Source organism: Natator depressus, chromosome 1 (assembly GCF_965152275.1).
Source record: "Natator depressus isolate rNatDep1 chromosome 1, rNatDep2.hap1, whole genome shotgun sequence".
In the NCBI taxonomy this organism is placed as follows: Eukaryota; Metazoa; Chordata; order Testudines; family Cheloniidae; genus Natator; species Natator depressus.
In genome coordinates, this window is record NC_134234.1 from 274,197,025 (window position 1) to 274,217,395 (window position 20,371).

Below are 20,371 nucleotides of genomic sequence, written 5' to 3' on the forward strand. Positions count from 1 at the left end.
AGCACCTAGCACAATGTGGTACCAATCAAGATTGAGACCTGTAAGATCTGCTGTAATATATGGATCACTGAAATATATCTTTGCAGCATTCAGGAAGTAAGTAAGTATGGGGTTAAAGTACAATATTTTCTGAGAGAGGCAAAACCTTAGAAGCATGGAAACTTCAAAAGACTAGTATACTGAGATGTGCCAGATGCCATAGGCACCAGGATTAATAATAAACTGTTGTAACTATACATGTTCTATGTATTTTTGGAAATTAGGGATTGTAGTTTAGCTCCATGGGACAGGGTTACCAAGCTTCCCCCAGGAACTAAGATCAGTGGGGGATAATTACTGCAGATACTCCAGAGAAGTATCACCCACTGGGGAGAATTACATATACTGCTACAGACTGGATGCAAGAGACGCAGGAGACAAAGAAAAAGCTTGTGGTATAAAGGGCCAGCCTGAATGGCAGGGGGGTCCCTAATTTTGATCCAAACATTGACATGACATTGTAACCACCAGGGTAAAACTCTGCTAGAAGCGTTTGAAGGATTGGAAAGCCATGTGGAAGATGAATGACATCTGGTAAGTTTAGTGTGCGTGCAGACTGTGTATTGTTTTGTGATATGTTTTCTCTGTAATGCTTTTGTCCTAAAAATAAATGTACTGTGTTCTAAAAGCTGGCTCGTCACCCTGTCTTTGTTCCTGAGACAGAGCAAACCATACACAGGTGCTGGATTCAGGTCAGTGCTGCTGGGGTAAACGCAGTGAATTGAAGAACTGCAAGACTAACTTCCTAGTCTGGAGGAAGTGGGACAAGGGTCCTGCCCACAAAGAGGTGGTGGCTGACGCCTGAGACCTAAAGGTGTGCCCCTGAGTAGACCAGAGTGGGGGAAGAGGTGCAGTTAACTGCAACACATTTATCATTACATTTATACAATACCCTTAATTCTGAAGGCTCCTAGAACATTTTGGCCTGTCTAATATACTAACGTGTAGCTGGTTCTGGGTTGGAATGTAGCAGCCATGTTGTATTAGCAACAATACAAAAGAGCATTAAGAACATGCAGAAGAAATATCCTTAATAGTATGCACTATCCCAATGGCTCCAAAGCATCATGAATCTGCAGATTACAAGAACGTATCACATGTTGCCCACTCAATAACCCGTTTTACCTTTTTTTAAAAATATATTTTATTGAAATTATGAATAGAAAGTAAAAATAACATTAAAATACTATATTAAACAGTGTGAAAGTCTACAATTATCAAAGTCAAGTAAGGAAATTTTACCTTCAATTTCAGCATAGATTCATCCAGTTGAAACTGAGATTTCCAGAACACCTAACCATGAAATATTAGTCCCACAGAAGTCAATGGTAAAACTTCTGCTGGCTTTACAGAAGCTTAGATTTCACTGACTGAGATGAGTTAACAAGAGTTATCAAGACACAAAACAAGATTAAACTAGCTAAGTGAGACATAAAGGGTAAAAAGAAAACATTCTACAAATGCATTAAAAGCAAGAGGACCACCAAGAACAGGGTAGGCCCATTTCTCAATGTGGGGGGTAAACAATAACACACAATGTGGAAATAGTAGAAGTGTAAATGACATTTTTGTTTCAGTTTTCACCAGTTTTAAGGTTAGTAGCGATTGGACGTCTAACATAGTAAATGCTAGTGAAATGAGGTAGGATCAGAGGTTAAAATAGGGGAAGAACAAGTTAAAAATTCTAAGACAAGTTAGATGTTTTCAAGGTACCAGGGTCTGATGAAATACATCCTAGAATACTCAAGAAGCTGACTGAGGAGATATCTGAGTCATTAGCCATTATCTTTGAAAAGTCATGGAAGACAGGAGAGATTCCAGAGGATTGGAAAAGGACAAATGTATTGCCCATCTATAAAGAGGGAAATAAGGACACCTGGGGAATTAACAGACCAGCCAACTTAACTTCAGTACCCGGAAAGGTAATGGAGCAAATTAAGCAATCAAATTGCAAAACCTAGAAGATAAGGTGATTAAGTAACAGTCAGTATGGATTTGTCAAGAACAAATTGTGTCAAACCAACCTGATAGATTTCTTTGACAGGGTAACAAGCATTGTGGATGGGGGGAGGGAGGGAGTGGTATTTGTGGTATATCACGACTTTAGTAAGGCTTTTGATACTGTCTTGCATGACCTCATAAACAAACTAGGGAAATAAAACCTAGATGGAACTACTTTAGGGTGGGTACATAACTGGTTGGAAAACTGTTCCCAGAGAGTAGTTATCAGTGGCTCACAGTCAAACTGGAAGGGTATATCAAGCGGGGTCCCAAGGGATCAGTTCTGGGTCTGATTCTGTTCAATATCCTCATCAATGATTTAGGTAATGGCACGGAGAGTACACTTATAAAGTTTGTGAATGATACCAAGCTGGGAGGGGTTGCAAGTGCTTTGGAGGATAGGATTAAAATTCAAAATGATCTGGACAAATTGGAGAAATGGTCTGAGGTAAATAGGATGAAATTCAATAAGGACAAATGCAAAGTACTCCTCTTACAAGGAACCAGTTGTACACCTACGAAATGGGAAATGACTGCCTAGGAAGGAGTACTGAAGAAAGGGATCTGGGGGTCATAGCGGATCACAAGCTAAATAAGCCAATAGTGTAACACTGTTGGGGAAAAAAGCAAACATCATTCTAAAATGTATTAGCAGGAGTGTTGTAAGCAAGACACAAGAAGTAATTCTTCCACTGTACTCTGTGCTGATTAGGCCTCAACTGGAATATTGTGTCCAATTCTGGGTGCCACATTTCAGGAAAGATGTGGACAAATTGGAGAGTCCAGAGAAGAGCAACAAAAATGATTAAAGGTCTAGAAAACATGACTTATAAGGGAAGATTGAAAAAACTGGGTTTGTTTAGTCTGAAGAAGAGAAGACTGAGAGGGGACATGGTAACAGTCTTCAAGTACATAAAAGGTTGTTCCAAGGAGGAGGGAGAAAAATTGTTCTCCTTAACCTCTGAGGATAGGACAAGAAGCAACAGGCTTAAATTGCAGTAAGGGTGATTTTAGGTTAGACATTAGGAAAAACTTCCTGTCAGGGTGGTTAAGCACTGGAATAAATTGACCACAGAGGCTGTGGAATCTCCATCATTGGGGATTTTTAAAAACAGGTTAGACAAATACCTGTCAGGGATGGCCTAGATAATACTTAATTCTCCAATGAGTTCAGAGGACCGGACTAGATGACCTCTCGAGGTCCCTTCCAGTTCTATGATTCTAAGAGAATGGGCATGTCCCCATAATTCTGAGCTATACTATCCCATCAGTTTTTAAGATATTACCATCAATAGAGTTCTGCTTTAAAAATAATCTCACAATATGGGCCTCTGAATTTTTCTGGGAAAATCAGATGCTTAACATTACTTTAATAAATTAGACCAGGACATGCTGAAATATAAAATGACTTCAATTTTACTTTGGATATATGTCTCATGATTCATACTTAATGCTTTATTTTTCAAGTAAAAACAAGATGGTTACATAATATATCACTGAAGTACTTAGATAATAACTTAAAATAACAACAAAATAAACATGGGGGTCAAAAGTAACAACAGTATCAGACCTAGAGCAGTGAACTATCTAGCAATTTGCTTCAACTTGAACACACTTCTATTTCTTCAGAGCAACAACTGCATAGCATCTGGGGGATTTCACAGGATCAAATAACTTCACCAGTCCAGACCAGGTAATGTTGTCCTGTAAAATGATACATGATTAAAGCACATAAAAACGTGTTTGACTTAAAAGCTGAGATATGGGAATGGGTCCATATTTTGAAATACAAAACTGCAAAAAAAGGAAACTCTAACTTTTATGCAATACATGAAACAGTGGTGAACTCACAAAATAATGCTTATGAAAAGAAAAACAATCTGTGGTTTAAAGCCTTTAAATTATTTCTTACATATTGTCATGTGGGTCTACCACTCACTGTACAGATCTTTTCTTTTATGAATTACAAGCAGTGAAATTAAAGACAAAATCCTACTAACTTTACTCATTCAAATAGTACCACTGAAGTTAATGAGATTTCTTACATGAGTAAGTTGACTTGGATTTGGCCCTAACACTTTGCATAGTTTCTATAATTTCTATTTCATCTTGTATAGAAAAATACAATTTGTGAGTCTACTAGTTACTCCCGAGGGAATTCTGCACCAAAAAATTAAAGTATGCACCAAAAAAAAAAAAAATTTCTGTGCACAATATTTTAAAATTCAGCAAATTATATTTGTCAATACATAAATGTGGAGGTTCCAGCATGGCAGTGGGGAGCACAGACCACTGGCTGCATTGAGTAGGAGATCACCCTGTAGTCCCCTCTTCCCTGGGCCAGGTACTCAGTGGTGAGGCTGCACCCGACACTGACCCTGAAACACCCTGGGGCCCTGCCCTCTGCAACAGGTGCACCAGGAGTGGGCAGGCAGGCTCAGCCCAGCAGGATCCACGTATGGGGGATTCAGGTGTCAGCAAGCCGGGCGGCACACTCCCTCATTCGGCAGCTCTGTGCTCGAGAGCAATGGGGGAGCAGTGGCACATGACTCCACAATGCCCCCCCCCAACTATTCCCATGGGCGTTCCCAGCCCCAGGGTGATTTACCTCTCCACTGGCTGCTCCAGGCACTGGAATCGACATGTCTGTACTGCTGGGGAGGAGTGCATGACTGCTCTTGCATCTTCCCTTTGCTTCCCTATCATTTTCGGGGGGGGGGGGGGGGGGGGGGAAGAAATCTACAGGGAACATGAATTCTGCAGTGTGAAGTGGCGCAGAATTCCCTCAGGAGTAACCAGTGCAAGATTAAATCTATGGGTATATTAAATTTAGAGAAGGTAAATCAGTGCTAACTGCAGAAGGTCTGATTTCCCAGTTTGGAAATATACAGATCTCTTCATGATTTATAGTTAGTTGAAATTTGGGAAATACATCATTAGATATTTCAGAAATGCCTCCCTCTGTAAAAATACCAGTTAGAACAAAACCAAACATTTATTACAACTCATTTGCTCCAAGTGTACTGTAGAAGAGAATAAAACAAAACTTTCCTTATGATAAAACGGAGCTATTAAAATGAAAAGTTTATAGTGGAAAAAAGAGTTGCTCACACGAATGGGTTTAATATGAAAAGGTCACAAAACTTTATTTTGAATATAGCCCACAGTAGAAGCTTCAAAGAAACCACCATAACAGTCTAACAAATTACTATTGGATGGAAAATGTTTTATTGGAACAGCATAAGTATGATGATTACTTCTGAGTTAATTAGGACAAGCTGAGACTTAGTGGTGTAATTCAATGGAAGTCAGTGTAGTTGCACCAGCTTACTGTACACCAGATCTGTATTTGGCCAGTTCAGATGTGCTGTATGTTAGTCAGGTACAACTCAATTTATTATATAACTGAAAAAAAAGCTTTTTTTCATTATATATCTTAAGTCAGTAGGCATAAAAATAATCCATGTGCATTTTGGACATGATCCAAAGCCCACTGAAGTCCACAGAAAGACTGCCATTGAGATCAGCGGGCAGCAGATCAGTCCTTACAATATCATTAGCTGAAAGCTCTAGTATACACAGGGTAACGTTTGTTTAGTACTTCCAGTATTAATTTTAATGATTAATATACCAATACTTGGTATGGAATAAGATTTGTAAGGGTTTAAATTTTTTTTTTACTGTCTACTTACTAGTAATTACCATACAATTAAAAGAACATAAACTTTACTGTTGCAGCTTTGCTTAAAATAATAATAAAAAAACATCTGCTGGGCATATGTTTAGACAAAGATGGAATTAATACTTAAATTTTTGCAACAATGATGAGAATAGTAAGTCTACAACAGGGACTCTTTGGTACTCAGTAAATAATTTGGTTAAAATAAACAGACTTCAGGTAACATAAAATATGAAGTAAACACACCTTCTCTTTGAGGTAGCAAAGACGATCCAGAAGTAATAAAAGTTCTATACAGGGAGCCAGAACAACTTTCAGCTGAAAGAAAGGTTAGACACGATCATGGCTTTAGGAAAGTAAGCCAACATACTACTAAAAAGACAACTCTGTCCCCCAGAAACACTTCTAGGAAGGTGAATCATTTTCTTGAGCAAAACCTTTACAGGTGCCACCTTGCCAGTTCTTCCCTCTCTGACATTTTCAGAAAAATCTAGTAAAGATCAAAAGTCCATGGAATGTTATAAGCAGGGAAAGTATTTTATCTGGCTGGCTCTGAGGCATAATCTAATATGCAAATCATACTATAAGTGGCAGAAAGCTTTTGAATAGGGGAATAATTTTTTAGAAGAATTTTTTGTGAAATAACTTCATGGAGACCAATCCAGTTTCAAAAGGAGTCTGACATTTCTTTCTTCTCATTCATAATCCCCCTTGAAAAAGAACCTTCCATGTGTTCTCGTTATTATTTTACTGACACCCAATATAGCTCTGGAATAGGATATCCTCGAAGTAAGACAGTATATCACAATATAAGACGGTCCACCACCACATAAAATTCGATACGGCTCTATTCTAGACTAGCACATATATAGAAGGTAATGTTTTTAATCCTTTGTTTTTACCATATTAAATGCTTCCAGCTCATTCATTCTATGCTTGTATTTTTCATAGTAATCCATTATACAGCTGTCTGGGAGCTGCAACAGAGGGAAAAAAAAATGGATGACAACAATTAAAGCCATTCCTATTACCTAGCCAAGGCAATTTCTGAAACAATATTATTCTTTCTAATTAAGAGTGATGTCAAATGAACTTTAGTTTTGTTTATTATAGGAGTACTTTTCTAAGGCTTATAATGAGCCATTTTTCTGTTCTCAATTACCTGAATTCTTCGATTAACTTTAGCCTTTTCACTAACATGAAATATTCAGATATATTCATTATTCAGAAGCATGAAACCATTCTTAAATGAGCACTATACACTGAAGTGGAAGTAAAGTTCCTATTTCTTACAGTGGATATTTCACATCAATTTTTACCAAGAAGTACAAAAGGGCTCACTTATAGAGCTAAGGGGGGGCATATGATATATCAGAGTAAAGGAGTAGGAGTCAGGACTCTTGGGTTTTATTCCTGGTTCTGCCACTTACTCGCTGTCAGGCCCTGGAGAAGTCACACACTTTCTCTGTGTTTCAGGTTATCCGTCTGTGAAATAACTATAATACTTCCATATTACTTTTTCTCACTTGTAATTCTCTGCAGTTTCCCTCTCCTTCAGGAGACTGCCTGGTGCAGTGTTGCCAATGCCTGTAATATTGCAGGTGCTCCAGTTTGGGGCTGGTTTTGGTGAGAAGACACAGGCAGCTCTGGAATTTTGCCTGAGACACATCCAGCTTCCCCCTTTGGCTACTAGAGGCCATTATGCTGCTTGTGTTACAGGCAGCAGCCATAGGGAAGCTGGGGCATAACTGGGCTGGCCCCTATTCCAAGTTTGGCAGTAATGGCTTAACATCCCCCACAGTGCAGGAACTGTTCTTTTAGTGCAGGAAGAATGAGTTTATGAAGATAAGCGCTCTGGGGAAGCCCTCCCACTGAAAACTGGAGATGGAGGACAGCTATGGAGAATACCATGGGATTAGGAGAAGAAAAGCAGGTGGCTGCAGGATCCTGCAGGGGAGGAGTGGGACTGGGGGAATGCAGGATCCTACCTAGGGGATCCTCCCAGGATGGAGTGGGGCTGCCTCCCAGCTGGGACCAAGGAGAGCTCTGGGCAGTGAGAGGGGAGGAGTCCGGTCATCTGGGTCCAAATTCTCAATAGAAGCTCAATACAGCAGCCACAGTTACACATGAGCAAGTTATCATGTGCATTTTTCACATGCAAAGGGTCTGATTTACATATGCACATCTAACAGTATTTCTAACTACTTGATTTGTGCACACTACTGTGTTTATTCTACACACGGTTCTCAGAGTTGCAAGTGTAAAAAGTTGTGTGCTCAAAATATGAAAAATATTATATGAATATAGAGACCATATTATTCTGTGACATTTGGACATTATACTCTGAATGTAAATCACCAAAGGAAACAAAGGCCTTGTCTTCACTACAGGGGAAATTTGATCTAAGTTACACAATTTGAGTTACGTGACTAGCGTAACTCAAATTGACGTAGCTTAGACCTACTTATCGCGGGGTCTACACTATGCGATGTCGACGGGAGATGCTCTCCCATCGACTCCCCCTACTCTTCTCAATCCGGTGGAGTACAGGACTCGACGGGAGAGCGATCTGTGGTCGATTTAGCAGCGGGTCTTCACTAGACCCGCTGCTAAATCGACCGCTGATGCATCGATCGCTGCTTGTCAATCCCCCGGTTAGTGTAGACAAGCCCAAAGAGTATGCCAGCTGCACTTGCCAATTCTTTCTAAAGTCTCCAGTTCTGCAGTGGAAGAACTGGAGTGTGCTCCTAACATTCTCAGGCAATACAGGAAGACTGCACTGTGGCCAGAGTCTCTTCCGTCCTCTCCCTCCACAAATTCACACATTTTAGTTGGTTTTGGGATAGATTCATGTTACTTTAAGTTTTAATGCACTATTGAAAATAATGTGATTTTGTACATGTGGTTCTTGCACCCTTCCTCTGAAAAAAGAAAGCCACAGATCATGATTTTTCCTTTAATTTCCCCAGACTGTCAACAACATTATGTAATCCTCCACCATTTCCCTAGAACAGCTGTTGCCAAGGAGACACATCCAGTACTACTCTGTGGTGGGAGAATGAGCAGGGGATTTTAGATAAACAGAGATGTGCTTTCTTATTTTACTGCCCAGAATACAAAGTCTTAATTCTCAAGTGAGAGAACCATTCACTGTGCACAAATATCCGTACCAAAACCATGATCCCCTTTTCTTTTCCTCTTAAGATAACATGACACAATGTAACAATATGTGCCATTTATTACTGCTTGATATTTTCTTATATGAGTACTGAGAAGTTCTAATCAGGGACATGGTGCCATTGTGCCAGGTGCTGTACAAATGTATAAGAAGAAACAATCCTGATCCTGAAGATAAATGACACAGAACAATGATACAATCCTATGTATATTCCATATACATACATATGATTTACCTCCCAAATCTTATGGTTATAGGTGGATAAATTGCCAACTAACCTTATCTTTATTCCACTCAATCTAGCTATTGGATCGTTTCTTATTAGCACTGTGGTCTTGAGGGGAGATTTAAAGGAACGGGTATCAGCATTACAGATTAACTCAAGGTGAGCGTTACACATGTAAGGAACATTGTGGAAGGCAGTATGAAGATGTTTGTGTGAGAAGACGAAAAACAGGCCGATGAGACTCATGTTGTTGGCAGACTGAAGGACATAAATTAATAATAATTTCATACTCTCCAATTTTTTTTATACCATGAACAACATTTTAATAGAAGTCATGGACACTTCCTCTTACAGTGAGTGTGGTCCCCCTTCCCTCCCATTCACAATCATGTAGTAACTACAGCCATTACTTAATTACAAATGTAGTAGTAGGAAAGTAGTTCGTATACTTTTAGATTCTTTTAATGCAATGTAGCAGATGGAAACAAGGAGAACAGCTCTCCACGGACCACGGCCAAGTGCTAAGCAACCATCATTTGGTCTAATCTGATTAATTCATTACTCTGCACTACATTTTCTTAAAATGAAACAATCCAATATAAAAACAAATACCCTACAGCTAAATTCCAAGCCCAGTGCTGCTTGTAAAAAAATCCATGACAACTGACAATATTTTGGCATAAGTCAGTGGATAGTGAAGTCTGTTTTCTCTTTCTTTAAAAATGTAAGGCAGCGATCAATTTCACAGATTCCATCATCACTGGAATCTAATCTGGGGAAACACAAACAAAGGACAGGGGCAGGTGCTGAAATGGTAATAAGTTTAAAGTGAGAGTGGGGAAGCACAAAAGTAGTAGGAGCTAGGTATGTAATAGCCTCTCAGGAGACATAAGGCTAGGTGGTTAAATGTAAGGCTGCTGAAGTTATGCTGCATTATGACAAAGAAAGTAGCAGCATTAAAAAAAGAAAATCACGAGATGCTACACATTTGTTTTTCAAAGTCGAAAAAAATCATGTTATAATGAGAAATACTCTGCAATCATGAGCTTGAGAAATACTCTGCAATCATGTAATTAAAGATCACCATACACTTATAGAGAAGGAGAGGGAGAGTAAAGTGTACAGTTGTTATTTTGGCATTTCCTCCCTTGACTGTTTAATTGTATAGGTCATAATGTTCTCAACATAGTTTTTGTCTGGAATTTCCTAATTTTAACATTAAAAACAACCACCCACAAAACTAAGGCATTTAACTTCCAGATTTTTGAAGCTATGTTGGTTTTACAAAAAAATTGGTATCTAAATTACCTAACCAGGAAGTTTTTGGACAGACACTATCGAACATCCTATCCTAAGCATTTTAGCAGAGCTACAGGACAGAATCTCTTTCCCATGAAACTTCACACAAATCATAAAGCAGCCCTTCATAACTCCTTGGTCCTGACAAGCTCCATAGAGTCTGAGGGCTTCTCCCTTTTCCCATGCACATCTTCAGTACGTATTTCACTGTGCAGCTAAGTTTGTCATCAATGCATGCATAGCACAGCCTGCCTTAGTTACACCCTTTACAAGTTTAATGAAAAACCACATGCAAAATATCTCACTGCCCATGTGCAACATGCAGTTTTGAAAGGGTCATATATGAGTCAAATTAACTGCAAAGGTCATTTGGAACATTCAAGCCATTGTTCTCCAGTGAGTGAAAAATCAGCAGAGAGGACCTTCCAATATGTTGATCTCCCCCTCTCCATGCAGAAGAGATAGGAGGTCAGCTACCTGTATAGCACGATCCCTCTCATTCTCCTGGCATGCTCTCCATAGGTCCAAAGAGTCATGCATGGGAAAGGAGCAGGCCAGCAAGTAAGAGTGACAGATTGTCAGGGGGCAGGGGAGGGAAAGGAGTGTACACATTGTCACTCTGGTGCAACTAGTGAAAAATGCCATATGGAAATTAATGTTGCCAATGGCATTAAAATTATTTAACATTACATTAATATTGGTATATGGCTGGAGCACCTGCAAGACACAGCTCAGCATAGAATCATGAAGACAGAGGGCCTCCATCTGGATGCTCCCCACTGGACTCCAAGGTCCACAGGATGTCAAAGGATCTACTGGGTGTGTGGGCTGGACCCCAATTTCTTCTACAAGGGGACAAACCATGGATGAATTCAGAGGGAAGTCCATGAAGAGAACCTCACATAGTTTCCCACCCCCTATGTAGGCATTTCCATATAGAGACATTATCTGGCCTAATAAATTTAAGGCTGGGATTTTTAAAGAAGCTTATTGGGATTTGGGCACCCAATTCCCTTAGGTTTCTTCATAATTTCCAGCCTTAAATACTTGGTCTTACAATGGCCTTAACATGTAAATCTGTACTTAATACTATAGGAAACGGAACACACTGAAATTAAACTATTTCTTCCTTTTGACTCTAATTTAGAAAGCAACATAATTTCCACAGAAACAAATGCATGAAACCACACTATCAATTATAGAATAAACAATATGCTGATAACTGATACAGGACTGAACCCAGTATCTTTTGAAATATAGACTTATCTGACATGGATCATTGGCTCATGTTAATAAAATATGAGACTGTTATATCTGGGGTGTAGGTGGCCAGGCCAGCAGTCTGCTGGGTGGGAATTGAAGGCAGGAGTTGAGACAAGTTACCAACCCAAGTCAGGAGATGGGTACGAGGGTCAAGTTGGGCCAGCGTCAAAGGCAGGAGTCAGGACTAGCTACCAAGCTGAGTAAGAAGACAGGTACCAAAGTCAAGCTAGGCTGGGTTTAAGACAGGAGTCAGGAGCAAGATGTGGCATTAATGATTTGGAGGATGGCGTGGATTGCACCCTCAGCAATTTGCAGATGACACTAAACTGGGAGGAGAGGTAGATATGCTGGAGGGTAGGGATAGGATACAGAGGGCCCTAAACAAATTAGAGGATTGGGCCAAAAGAAATCTGATTAGGTTCAAGGACTAGTGCAGAGTCCTGCACTTAGGACGGAAGAATCCCATGCACCGCTACAGACGAGGGACCAAATGGCGAGGCAGCAGTTATGCAGAAAAGGACCTACGGGTTACAGTGGACGAGAAGCTGGATATGAGTCAACAGTGTGCTGTTGTTGCCAAGAAGGCCAATGGCATTTTGGGATCTATAAGTAGGGGCACTGCCAGCAGATCGAGGGACGTGATCGTTCCCCTCTATTCGACATTGGTAAGGCTTCAGCTGGAGTACTGTGTCCAGTTTTGGGCCCCACGTTACAAGAAGGATGTGGAAAAATTGGAAAACGTCCAGCGGAGGGCAACAAAAATGATTAGGGGACTGGAACACATGACTTATGAGGAGAGGCTGAGGGAACTGGGATTGTTTAGTCTGCGGAAGAGAAGAATGAGGGGGGATTTGATAGCCGCTTTCAACTACCTGAAAGGGGGTTCCAAAGAGGATGGATCTAGACTATTCTCAGTGGTAGCGGATGATAGGACAAGGAGTAATGGTCTCAAGTTGCAGTGGGGGAGATTTAGGTTGGATATTAGGAAAAACTTTTTCACTAGGAGGGTGGTGAAACACTGGAATGTGTTACCTAGGGAGGTGGTGGAATCTCCTTCCTTAGAAGTTTTTAAGGTCAGGCTTGACAAAGCCCTGGCTGGGATGATTTAATTGGGGATCGGTCCTGCTTTGAGCAGGGGGTTGGACTAGATGACCTCCTGAGGTCCCTTCCAACCCTGATATTCTATGATTCTATGACTGCCACCAGTTGAGTATTCTGAGGAGCTGCCGGGACTGCTGCCAGTCGAATACCCTGAGGAGCTGCTGGGACTGCCAGCTGCTGAGTACTCAGAGGAGACTGTGGACCCATGAGCAATGGGGCCCTACGAAGAGGTACAGGTAGGAAGTAGCCCAGGGAAAACCAGACTTTAGTCTGGTTGTGTTGCTGCAGCTGCCGTCAGTGTGTTTTGGGAGGGTTCCTGCTGACACAGTGGTGGGACCACATGCCACTGGTAGGGCCCTGGGCTGGGATCTGGTGGAGTAGGGTGGGCCTGGGTTCCCCTATCCTTCCCCCTTCGCTGCCAACCCCACAGCTAGGTATTGGCTGCATGCTCACTTTAGGCCCTCAGGCCTGTAGACTGCTAACTACTGTCTGCCGCAGCCAGGAGGTTGTGGCTATAGACTATTTGTTGCTCTTCCCCACCCTGAGGGCCAGAGAATATGCACTGTTCATTATTGTCTGCCCCAGCCAGGAGGCTATAGACTGTGTGTCGCTCTGGTGATGCTGGTAAAAATAAGACACGTATCAACTGTCTAAAAATATGTTCAAGGAAATGACAAAAATTGCTTTGGATACATTTTTGTAAGACAAAATGATAATGAATTCTAATTAACAGAATGATCAACATATTATCTACACAGTATCAGTCATAATCTAGTTAGTTTTACCACTGAAAAATGAAATACTCTGCAATTCACAAAGGCACAATCTTAATGTAGCAAAACTGGAATAGTAATTTTAACTAAGACTAAATATCTTAAAAATTCACTGCAAGACCAATGAACATCAAGTCCCCTTGAGAATACCCATATCCTGACTCAAATTAATGATCATAAAAGAAATGTACCAGTGAAATTATTACAATATAAGCATTCTTTTAAAAATGAATAGCATTCAATTCCTTCAAAGAATGTTAATAAAAATAACAAGCTTGTTTTATTGTACAGATTTAAAGTACTACTGCTCTATATACTGCACAAATGAAGGGCTGTGCCAATAAAAAGCATCCCATATCATAAGAATAATAAAAGACAGCAGGTTATGCGATGATAAACATTTCTCGTTATGTGCTGCATAAAAAAGCTACATCAGGAGATTCAGAATATTTTTCGTTCTGACTTCTAGATGCAACATAACAAATATCAGAGCTCTTTAAATTATTTTTAAAGAGAGGAAAATGTCTTTGCTGCAGGGTTATTGTTTCCAGGTATGCAATTTACTGCTGTGCCATTAATTTAAACACCACTAACATATTGTGCAAAACTGAAAATGAAAAATTTTAGGCACAGCCAACATTTTTGATGCAGCACTATGGATTTAGAAAATCAATCAAACTTAAAGCAACATATACAAACACACACACGCTTAAGATAACACATGGAATTGCTACTGAATCTCCATAGTACATATTTAACTGGATACTTCTGGAGGAGTTCTTAAATTGTGTGTGAAATATTTTGACTACAAGACAAAGTAACCATCCTCAGTGAAAAAGTTAGCTATACCTAATACAGTAGCTTGTATGCTTGGATGTGGTGAAAAGATGGATTCAAGGTGATTATTTAATATCTTTTCTCTGTAGGTGGAATATCAATTGACAAAGCTATCTCTATACAGAATTTATACTTGAATGACTTAACCCTTTCATGAGTTCAGGCTGCCACAAAGAAGCCCTGAAGAGTATAAAAAATAGCAATGGTGCTAAGACATTGGGTGCAAAGAAGGTTGAAAAATGGATTTAAATAAAATTTAATCTTTTTGCATTAATCAGTGTTACTGTATTGACATAAAACAATTAAAGAATAGATATTTTCAATCGCTTTCTATAAATAACATGGGGGTAACTACCATTACATTACTACCAAAAGGTTCCAGATTTTCATATTTAGATGTCCATCTAGGACAGAAATATTAGAAACTGAGCTTGTTACTCTCTTTAAACATATAAACTTGGACAATTTAGTGGTAAACCTGGAGTATATATCAGCACTGAACTTGGCCCATTATGTTTTATGCACACTAAAACATAGGCTATCATGAGAGAGCTTTAAAAATACATGATACTATAATGACAAATTCATAAAACTAAATTATAAGAAGATCTTGAGAGTTCTGCCATAGCAAGTTTTATTATACTTGAAGCCATTTGCTGTATTCCTGTATATTGGGCTGGGGTGAACATGCTACCTATTTAGGGTGGGAATAGTTTAGATTAAATAGATTATGAATTGTTAAAAGTAAAAGTAACAACGAAATATATTTGCAAAATAACTAATTTTTAATTTACCTGAGAATGTCCGAGTCCTGTTTCAGGTTTTCTGAGGCATGTACGAACACTTTACTCCTGTGGGAATTCTGTGTCACTGCACGTGTGCAGAATTCATGTTCCCTGCAGATTCCTTTGCTTCCCCGCAGAAAAATTACTTATGACAGGAAAGCAATGGGAAGCGGCAAAAGCGTTCATGAGCCCCTCCCTGGCAGCACAGGCAGGCTGGCTTGAGTGTCCAGAGCAGCCGGTACAGATGTAAATCACTGTCAGGAGGGGTGGGAGAGGGGCTGGGCAGTTGTGCAAGTGAGAGAGAGAGAGAGAGACAGACACTCTCTTCCTCACTATTGCAGCATGCTCAGCATGGAGGGGCAGGGCTTCAAGGTGTTTCTGAGGAGGTAGGCATGGGGCAGGCTCTGTCCCTTCCGGCAGAGCAGAATGTAGCAGCCTGCCTGCTTAGTGAATTGTTCTCATTGACTTTGTGAGTTCCCCGAGGAGTATAAAACAGGTGTAAAAGTTTTAAGGCTTCTTCACATTGCCAGAGGGATGTAAAGGACAGTATGGCTTTATAAATGCTTATGGTGCTTTCGTGATTAGAGCTGGTCTAAATTTTTGAACTGAAAGAATTTCCTATCAAAATGTGCTCCAAGAACTGTTTGCTACTGACCTTTCTGGAGATGGTCAGTAGCCAATATAAATTGTGAGTTTGATTCCCCGGCCCTCACTTGCTCTTCAGTTGCCTATGATGTAACACTGAGCATACGGCTGCATATATTTGTTGACTAATAACTAGAAATAAAGGGTCAAACCTAGCTACATTACTATTAGACAGAGGGGGTTTGGGGATTCCCTCCAATGCTCCCCACTCCCATTCTTCATCCATTGTATTGTAGTTTAAATAAATTACTGAAATAATTGAAACCAGAGTGATTATATTGCGTTATTTTGACAAAATATGCACAATTTTGCAGAATTTTAAAATATTGTGGACAGAATTTTTAATTTTGAGTGGCACAATTTTAATTTTTTTGGCATAGAATTCCCCAGGGGGTAACACTTGTATCCTTGACTGACCTACTGAGGTGGAAGGTCAGCTTGGTAGGCAAAAAACCCATATCCATGCATGCTCAGGAGTAGCAAAGCACCTGCAAATGAGCTGTCTTCCTTCCCTTTTCCAAGTAGCCATACTCCCTACCCTGCTTTATGCTGAGGCTGCAGAGGGAGCTTGAATATTTTTTACTGGACAGTGGTAGCAAAACTGGAAAGAGAGAAAAACCCATCCTTTCTGTTTCTTTTTCTTTCTTAAAAAATCAAAGAAGCCTTTAAGTGGAAAGGTGGACACTCCTCTGGAGGAAGGAGCTGGTATGAGCCCCTGCATCAATCACCCAAGGTGTCTCTGTTCTGCATAAATGCGAAAGTAAGAAGTGCTCCCTCATACGATCACAGGTGACAAAGGGTATTTGGTGAATTAGAAAGTAAGAGAGCTTCTGCTAGAAAAGGGCTTCCTCCTTACAAAATTGTGTGTATCTATGTGAATGTGACTAGAACCAGTAACTGTGTAAGGGCAAAGAAACCATCTTTGAGAAAAATACTATCCTCACTCCTCCACACCCTCCCTCACTCCACTACTGCCTTTTCCCCTTGTCCTATCCATCATTCTATCAGAACTGCACAAAAAGGTAGGCAAATGTAGTGCCTCCCCTGGGGTTATTTTTTAGCCCCAGGGAAGTGGTAGGCTTGACTGTCCACCAAAGGACGAAACGGATCTAATGTAACAACATTCAAGGCAGAAACAACCATTTAGAAATTTCACAGGGCAATCAGGAGCACATTTTTATCCTAAACTGTACATACAAGCTAGAATTTATAACGAATTTTTTGGGCAGATTCCAAACTATATAGCCATACAGATGACTTTACTAATGTGAGAAAATGGCAAAATGTTCCCGGTCCTCTTTTATAAGTGACTTCTTGGGATTTCCCATTTTTGATTGTCTTCTACTTGGACTCTAGCCACATATAAATCTCTCATATGTAGCCCTTCCTGCTTTGGAATGATAATGACTAGTATGAAAATGTTCTGTCTCTTACTCCACATCTCTCACAGTAACTTCTTAGGACTGAGAACCAATCCACAAGCATGTTAGATTAGCTAGACACTTCACTTGTTTACAGAGTTTTGAAGATTAACAGATGGTCATTATAGAATCAGAAACACATTAATATATACTTGTTCTCCATGCACAGATTTGTTTAAATATAAGTTTGTAAATGTAATATAACATAGATTTAATTTAAAACTGTACACTTTGTGCATTATTTAATATCCAATTTTAGATCTTTTTACTGCCTCCCTCCATTGTGAGAACTTTTTACACAAACATAATCTGGTTATATAATGAATTAAAGTATAGACAGAACTGGATCTATTCCTCTGGTCTTCTACAGCTGTGGCTAAAATATTTCATTTTAATATTGATAGCAGTATGGTAATCCAATGGTAGCACAATTCAGAGCATGAGTTTAGGTCCAAGCTTCCATAGCATGACCAGCTGGAAATGCTCAGGGTAGAGCACACTCATTCCTTGAGCAAAAGGAATGTCTCCTGTTGCTATACCACTGTATCCTCCAATAGAACAAAGACCCTCAAATAAGGGGCATAGGAAAATAGGAGTACGGGAAGCTGAAAATGATGAGGGGTTAATTTATTAAGCAAAAACCACTTATTCTGTTATCTCTGCCGCGCTATTCAGCTTTTCTGATCTTCATAACTTTAAATAATAAAGGTGAAATATCTCCATATTTGTGCAGAATAATGGTTCATTTGGAACTATAATGAAGACACAGGAGGCATGCTTATCATACCTGCAGATGAAATAAGAAAGTTATGGAAGGCTGACCAGCATAGTTTCAGCACAGGCAAAAGAATCCACATCCTTGATCTGAAACTCAAGCATGTGGGAGGTGTGTTTATTTATGTTAGATGACAGCATGTGTAAAATGGGTTTTATATAAGGAGGCATTCAGTTACTATGGTCATGGAGGCCACACTGAGTATCTACTTAGAAAGCGGAAAGGAAAGTCTTGATTTATACCAAGTCATCTAAGACCTAAGTCAACACAGCTAAAGGGAAAGCAAGGGAATTACTCTGGTTTTCCTATTGACACTGCCATTCAACTTATTACCCATCTGGCACTGGTCACTGTCAGAAGCTAGGACACTGGTCTTGATAGACAATTGGTCTTAACCAGTATGGCCATTCTTATGTTCTTACCCGCTGTTCTATATCATAGAATCATAGAATATCAGGGTTGGAAGGGACCTCAGGAGTTCATCTAGTCCAACCCCCTGCTCAAAGCAGGACCAATCCCCAACTAAATCATCCCAGCCAGGGCTTTGTCAAGCCTGACCTTAAAAACTTCTAGGGAAGGAGATTCCACCACCTCCCTAGGTAACGCATTCCAGTGTTTCACCACCCTCGTAGTGAAAAAGTTTTTCCTAATATCCAACCTAAACCTCCCCCACTGCAACTTGAGACCATTACTCCTTGTTCTGTCATCTGCTACCACTGAGAACAGTCTAGAGCCATCCTCTTTGGAACCCCCTTTCAGGTAGTTGAAAGCAGCTATCAAATCCCCCCTCATTCTTCTCTTCTGAAGACTAAACATCCCCAGTTCCCTCAGCCTCTCCTCATAAGTCATGTGTTCCAGTCCCCTAATCATTTTTGTTGCCCTCCGCAGGACTCTTTCCAATTTTTCCACATCCTTCTTGTAGTGTGGGGCCCAAAACTGGACACAGTACTCCAGATGAGGCCTCACCAATGTCGAATAGAGGGGAACGATCACGTCCCTCGATCTGCTGGCAATGCCCCTACTTATAGATCCCAAAATGCCATTGGCCTTCTTGGCAACAACGGCACACTGTTGACTCATATCCAACTTCTCGTCCACTGTAAACCCTAGGTCCTTTTCTGCAGAACTGCTGCCGAGCCAATCGGTCCCTAGTCTGTAGCGGTGCATTGGATTCTTCCATCCTAAGTGCAGGACTCTGCACTTGTCCTTGTTGAACCTCATCAGATTTCTTTTGGCCCAATCCTCCAATTGTCTAGGTCCCTCTGTATCCTATCCCTACCCTCCAGCGTATCTACCACTCCTCCCAGTTTAGTGTCATCTGCAAACTTGCTGAGGGTGCAATCCACACCATCCTCCAGATCATTTATGAAGATATTGAACAAAACCGGCCCCAGGACCGACCCCTGGGGCACTCCACTTGATACTGGCTGCCAACTAGACATGGAGCCATTGATAACTACCCGTTGAGCCCGAAAATCTAGCCAGCTTTCTATCCACCTTATAGTCCATTCATCCAGCCCATACTTCTTTAACTTGCTGGCAAGAATACTGTGGGAGACCATGTCAAAAGCTTTGCTAAAGTCAAGGAACAACATGTCCACTGCTTTCCCTTCATCCACAGAGCCAGTTATCTCGTCATAGAAGGCAATTAGATTAGTCAGGCATGACTTGCCCTTGTTGAATCCATGCTGACTGTTCCTGATCACTTTCCTCTCCTCTAAGTGCTTCAGAATTGATTCCTTGAGGACCTGTTCCATGATTTTTCCAGGGACTGAGGTGAGGCTGACTGGCCTGTAGTTCCCAGGATCCTCCTTCTTCCCTTTTTTAAAGATGGGCACTACATTAGCCTTTTCCCAGTCATCTGGGACCTCTCCCGATCGCCATGAGTTTTCAAAGATAATGGTCAATGGCTCTGCAATCACATCCGCCAACTCCTTGAGCACTCTCGGATGCAATGCATCCGGCCCCATGGACTTGTGCTCGTCCAGCTTTTCTAAATAGTCCCGAACCACTTCTTTCTCCACAGAGGGCTGGTCACCTCCTCCCCATGCTGTGCTGCCCAGTGCAGTAGTCTGGGAGCTGACCTTGTTCGTGAAGACAGAGGCAAAAAAAGCATTGAGTACATTAGCTTTTTCCACATCCTCTGTCACGAGGTTGCCTCCCTCATTCAGTAAGGGGCCCACACTTTCGTTGACTTTCTTCTTGTTGCTAACATACCTGAAGAAACCCTTCTTGTTACTCTTAATATCTCTTGCTGGCTGCAACTCCAGGTGTTATTTGGCCTTCCTGATTTCACTCCTGCAAGACCGAGCAATATTTTTATACTCATCCCTGGTCATTTGTCCAATC

General features: G+C 40.6%; 1 protein-coding gene across 1 annotated transcript in view; it reads right to left on the bottom strand.

The window, feature by feature from the left end:
• Nucleotides 1-1,337: 1,337 nt before the first annotated feature.
• The window catches only part of METTL25 (methyltransferase like 25), a 99,178-nt gene continuing 80,144 nt past the window's right edge, over nt 1,338-20,371 (bottom strand). The window contains exons 10-12 of the mRNA XM_074941961.1: nt 6,622-6,696; nt 5,966-6,037; nt 1,338-3,744 (exon numbers count right to left, since the gene is read on the bottom strand). Coding sequence (XP_074798062.1) covers nt 3,658-3,744; nt 5,966-6,037; nt 6,622-6,696 — 234 coding nt within the window. The 3' untranslated portion in view covers nt 1,338-3,657. The remainder of the gene's footprint in view (nt 3,745-5,965; nt 6,038-6,621; nt 6,697-20,371) is intronic.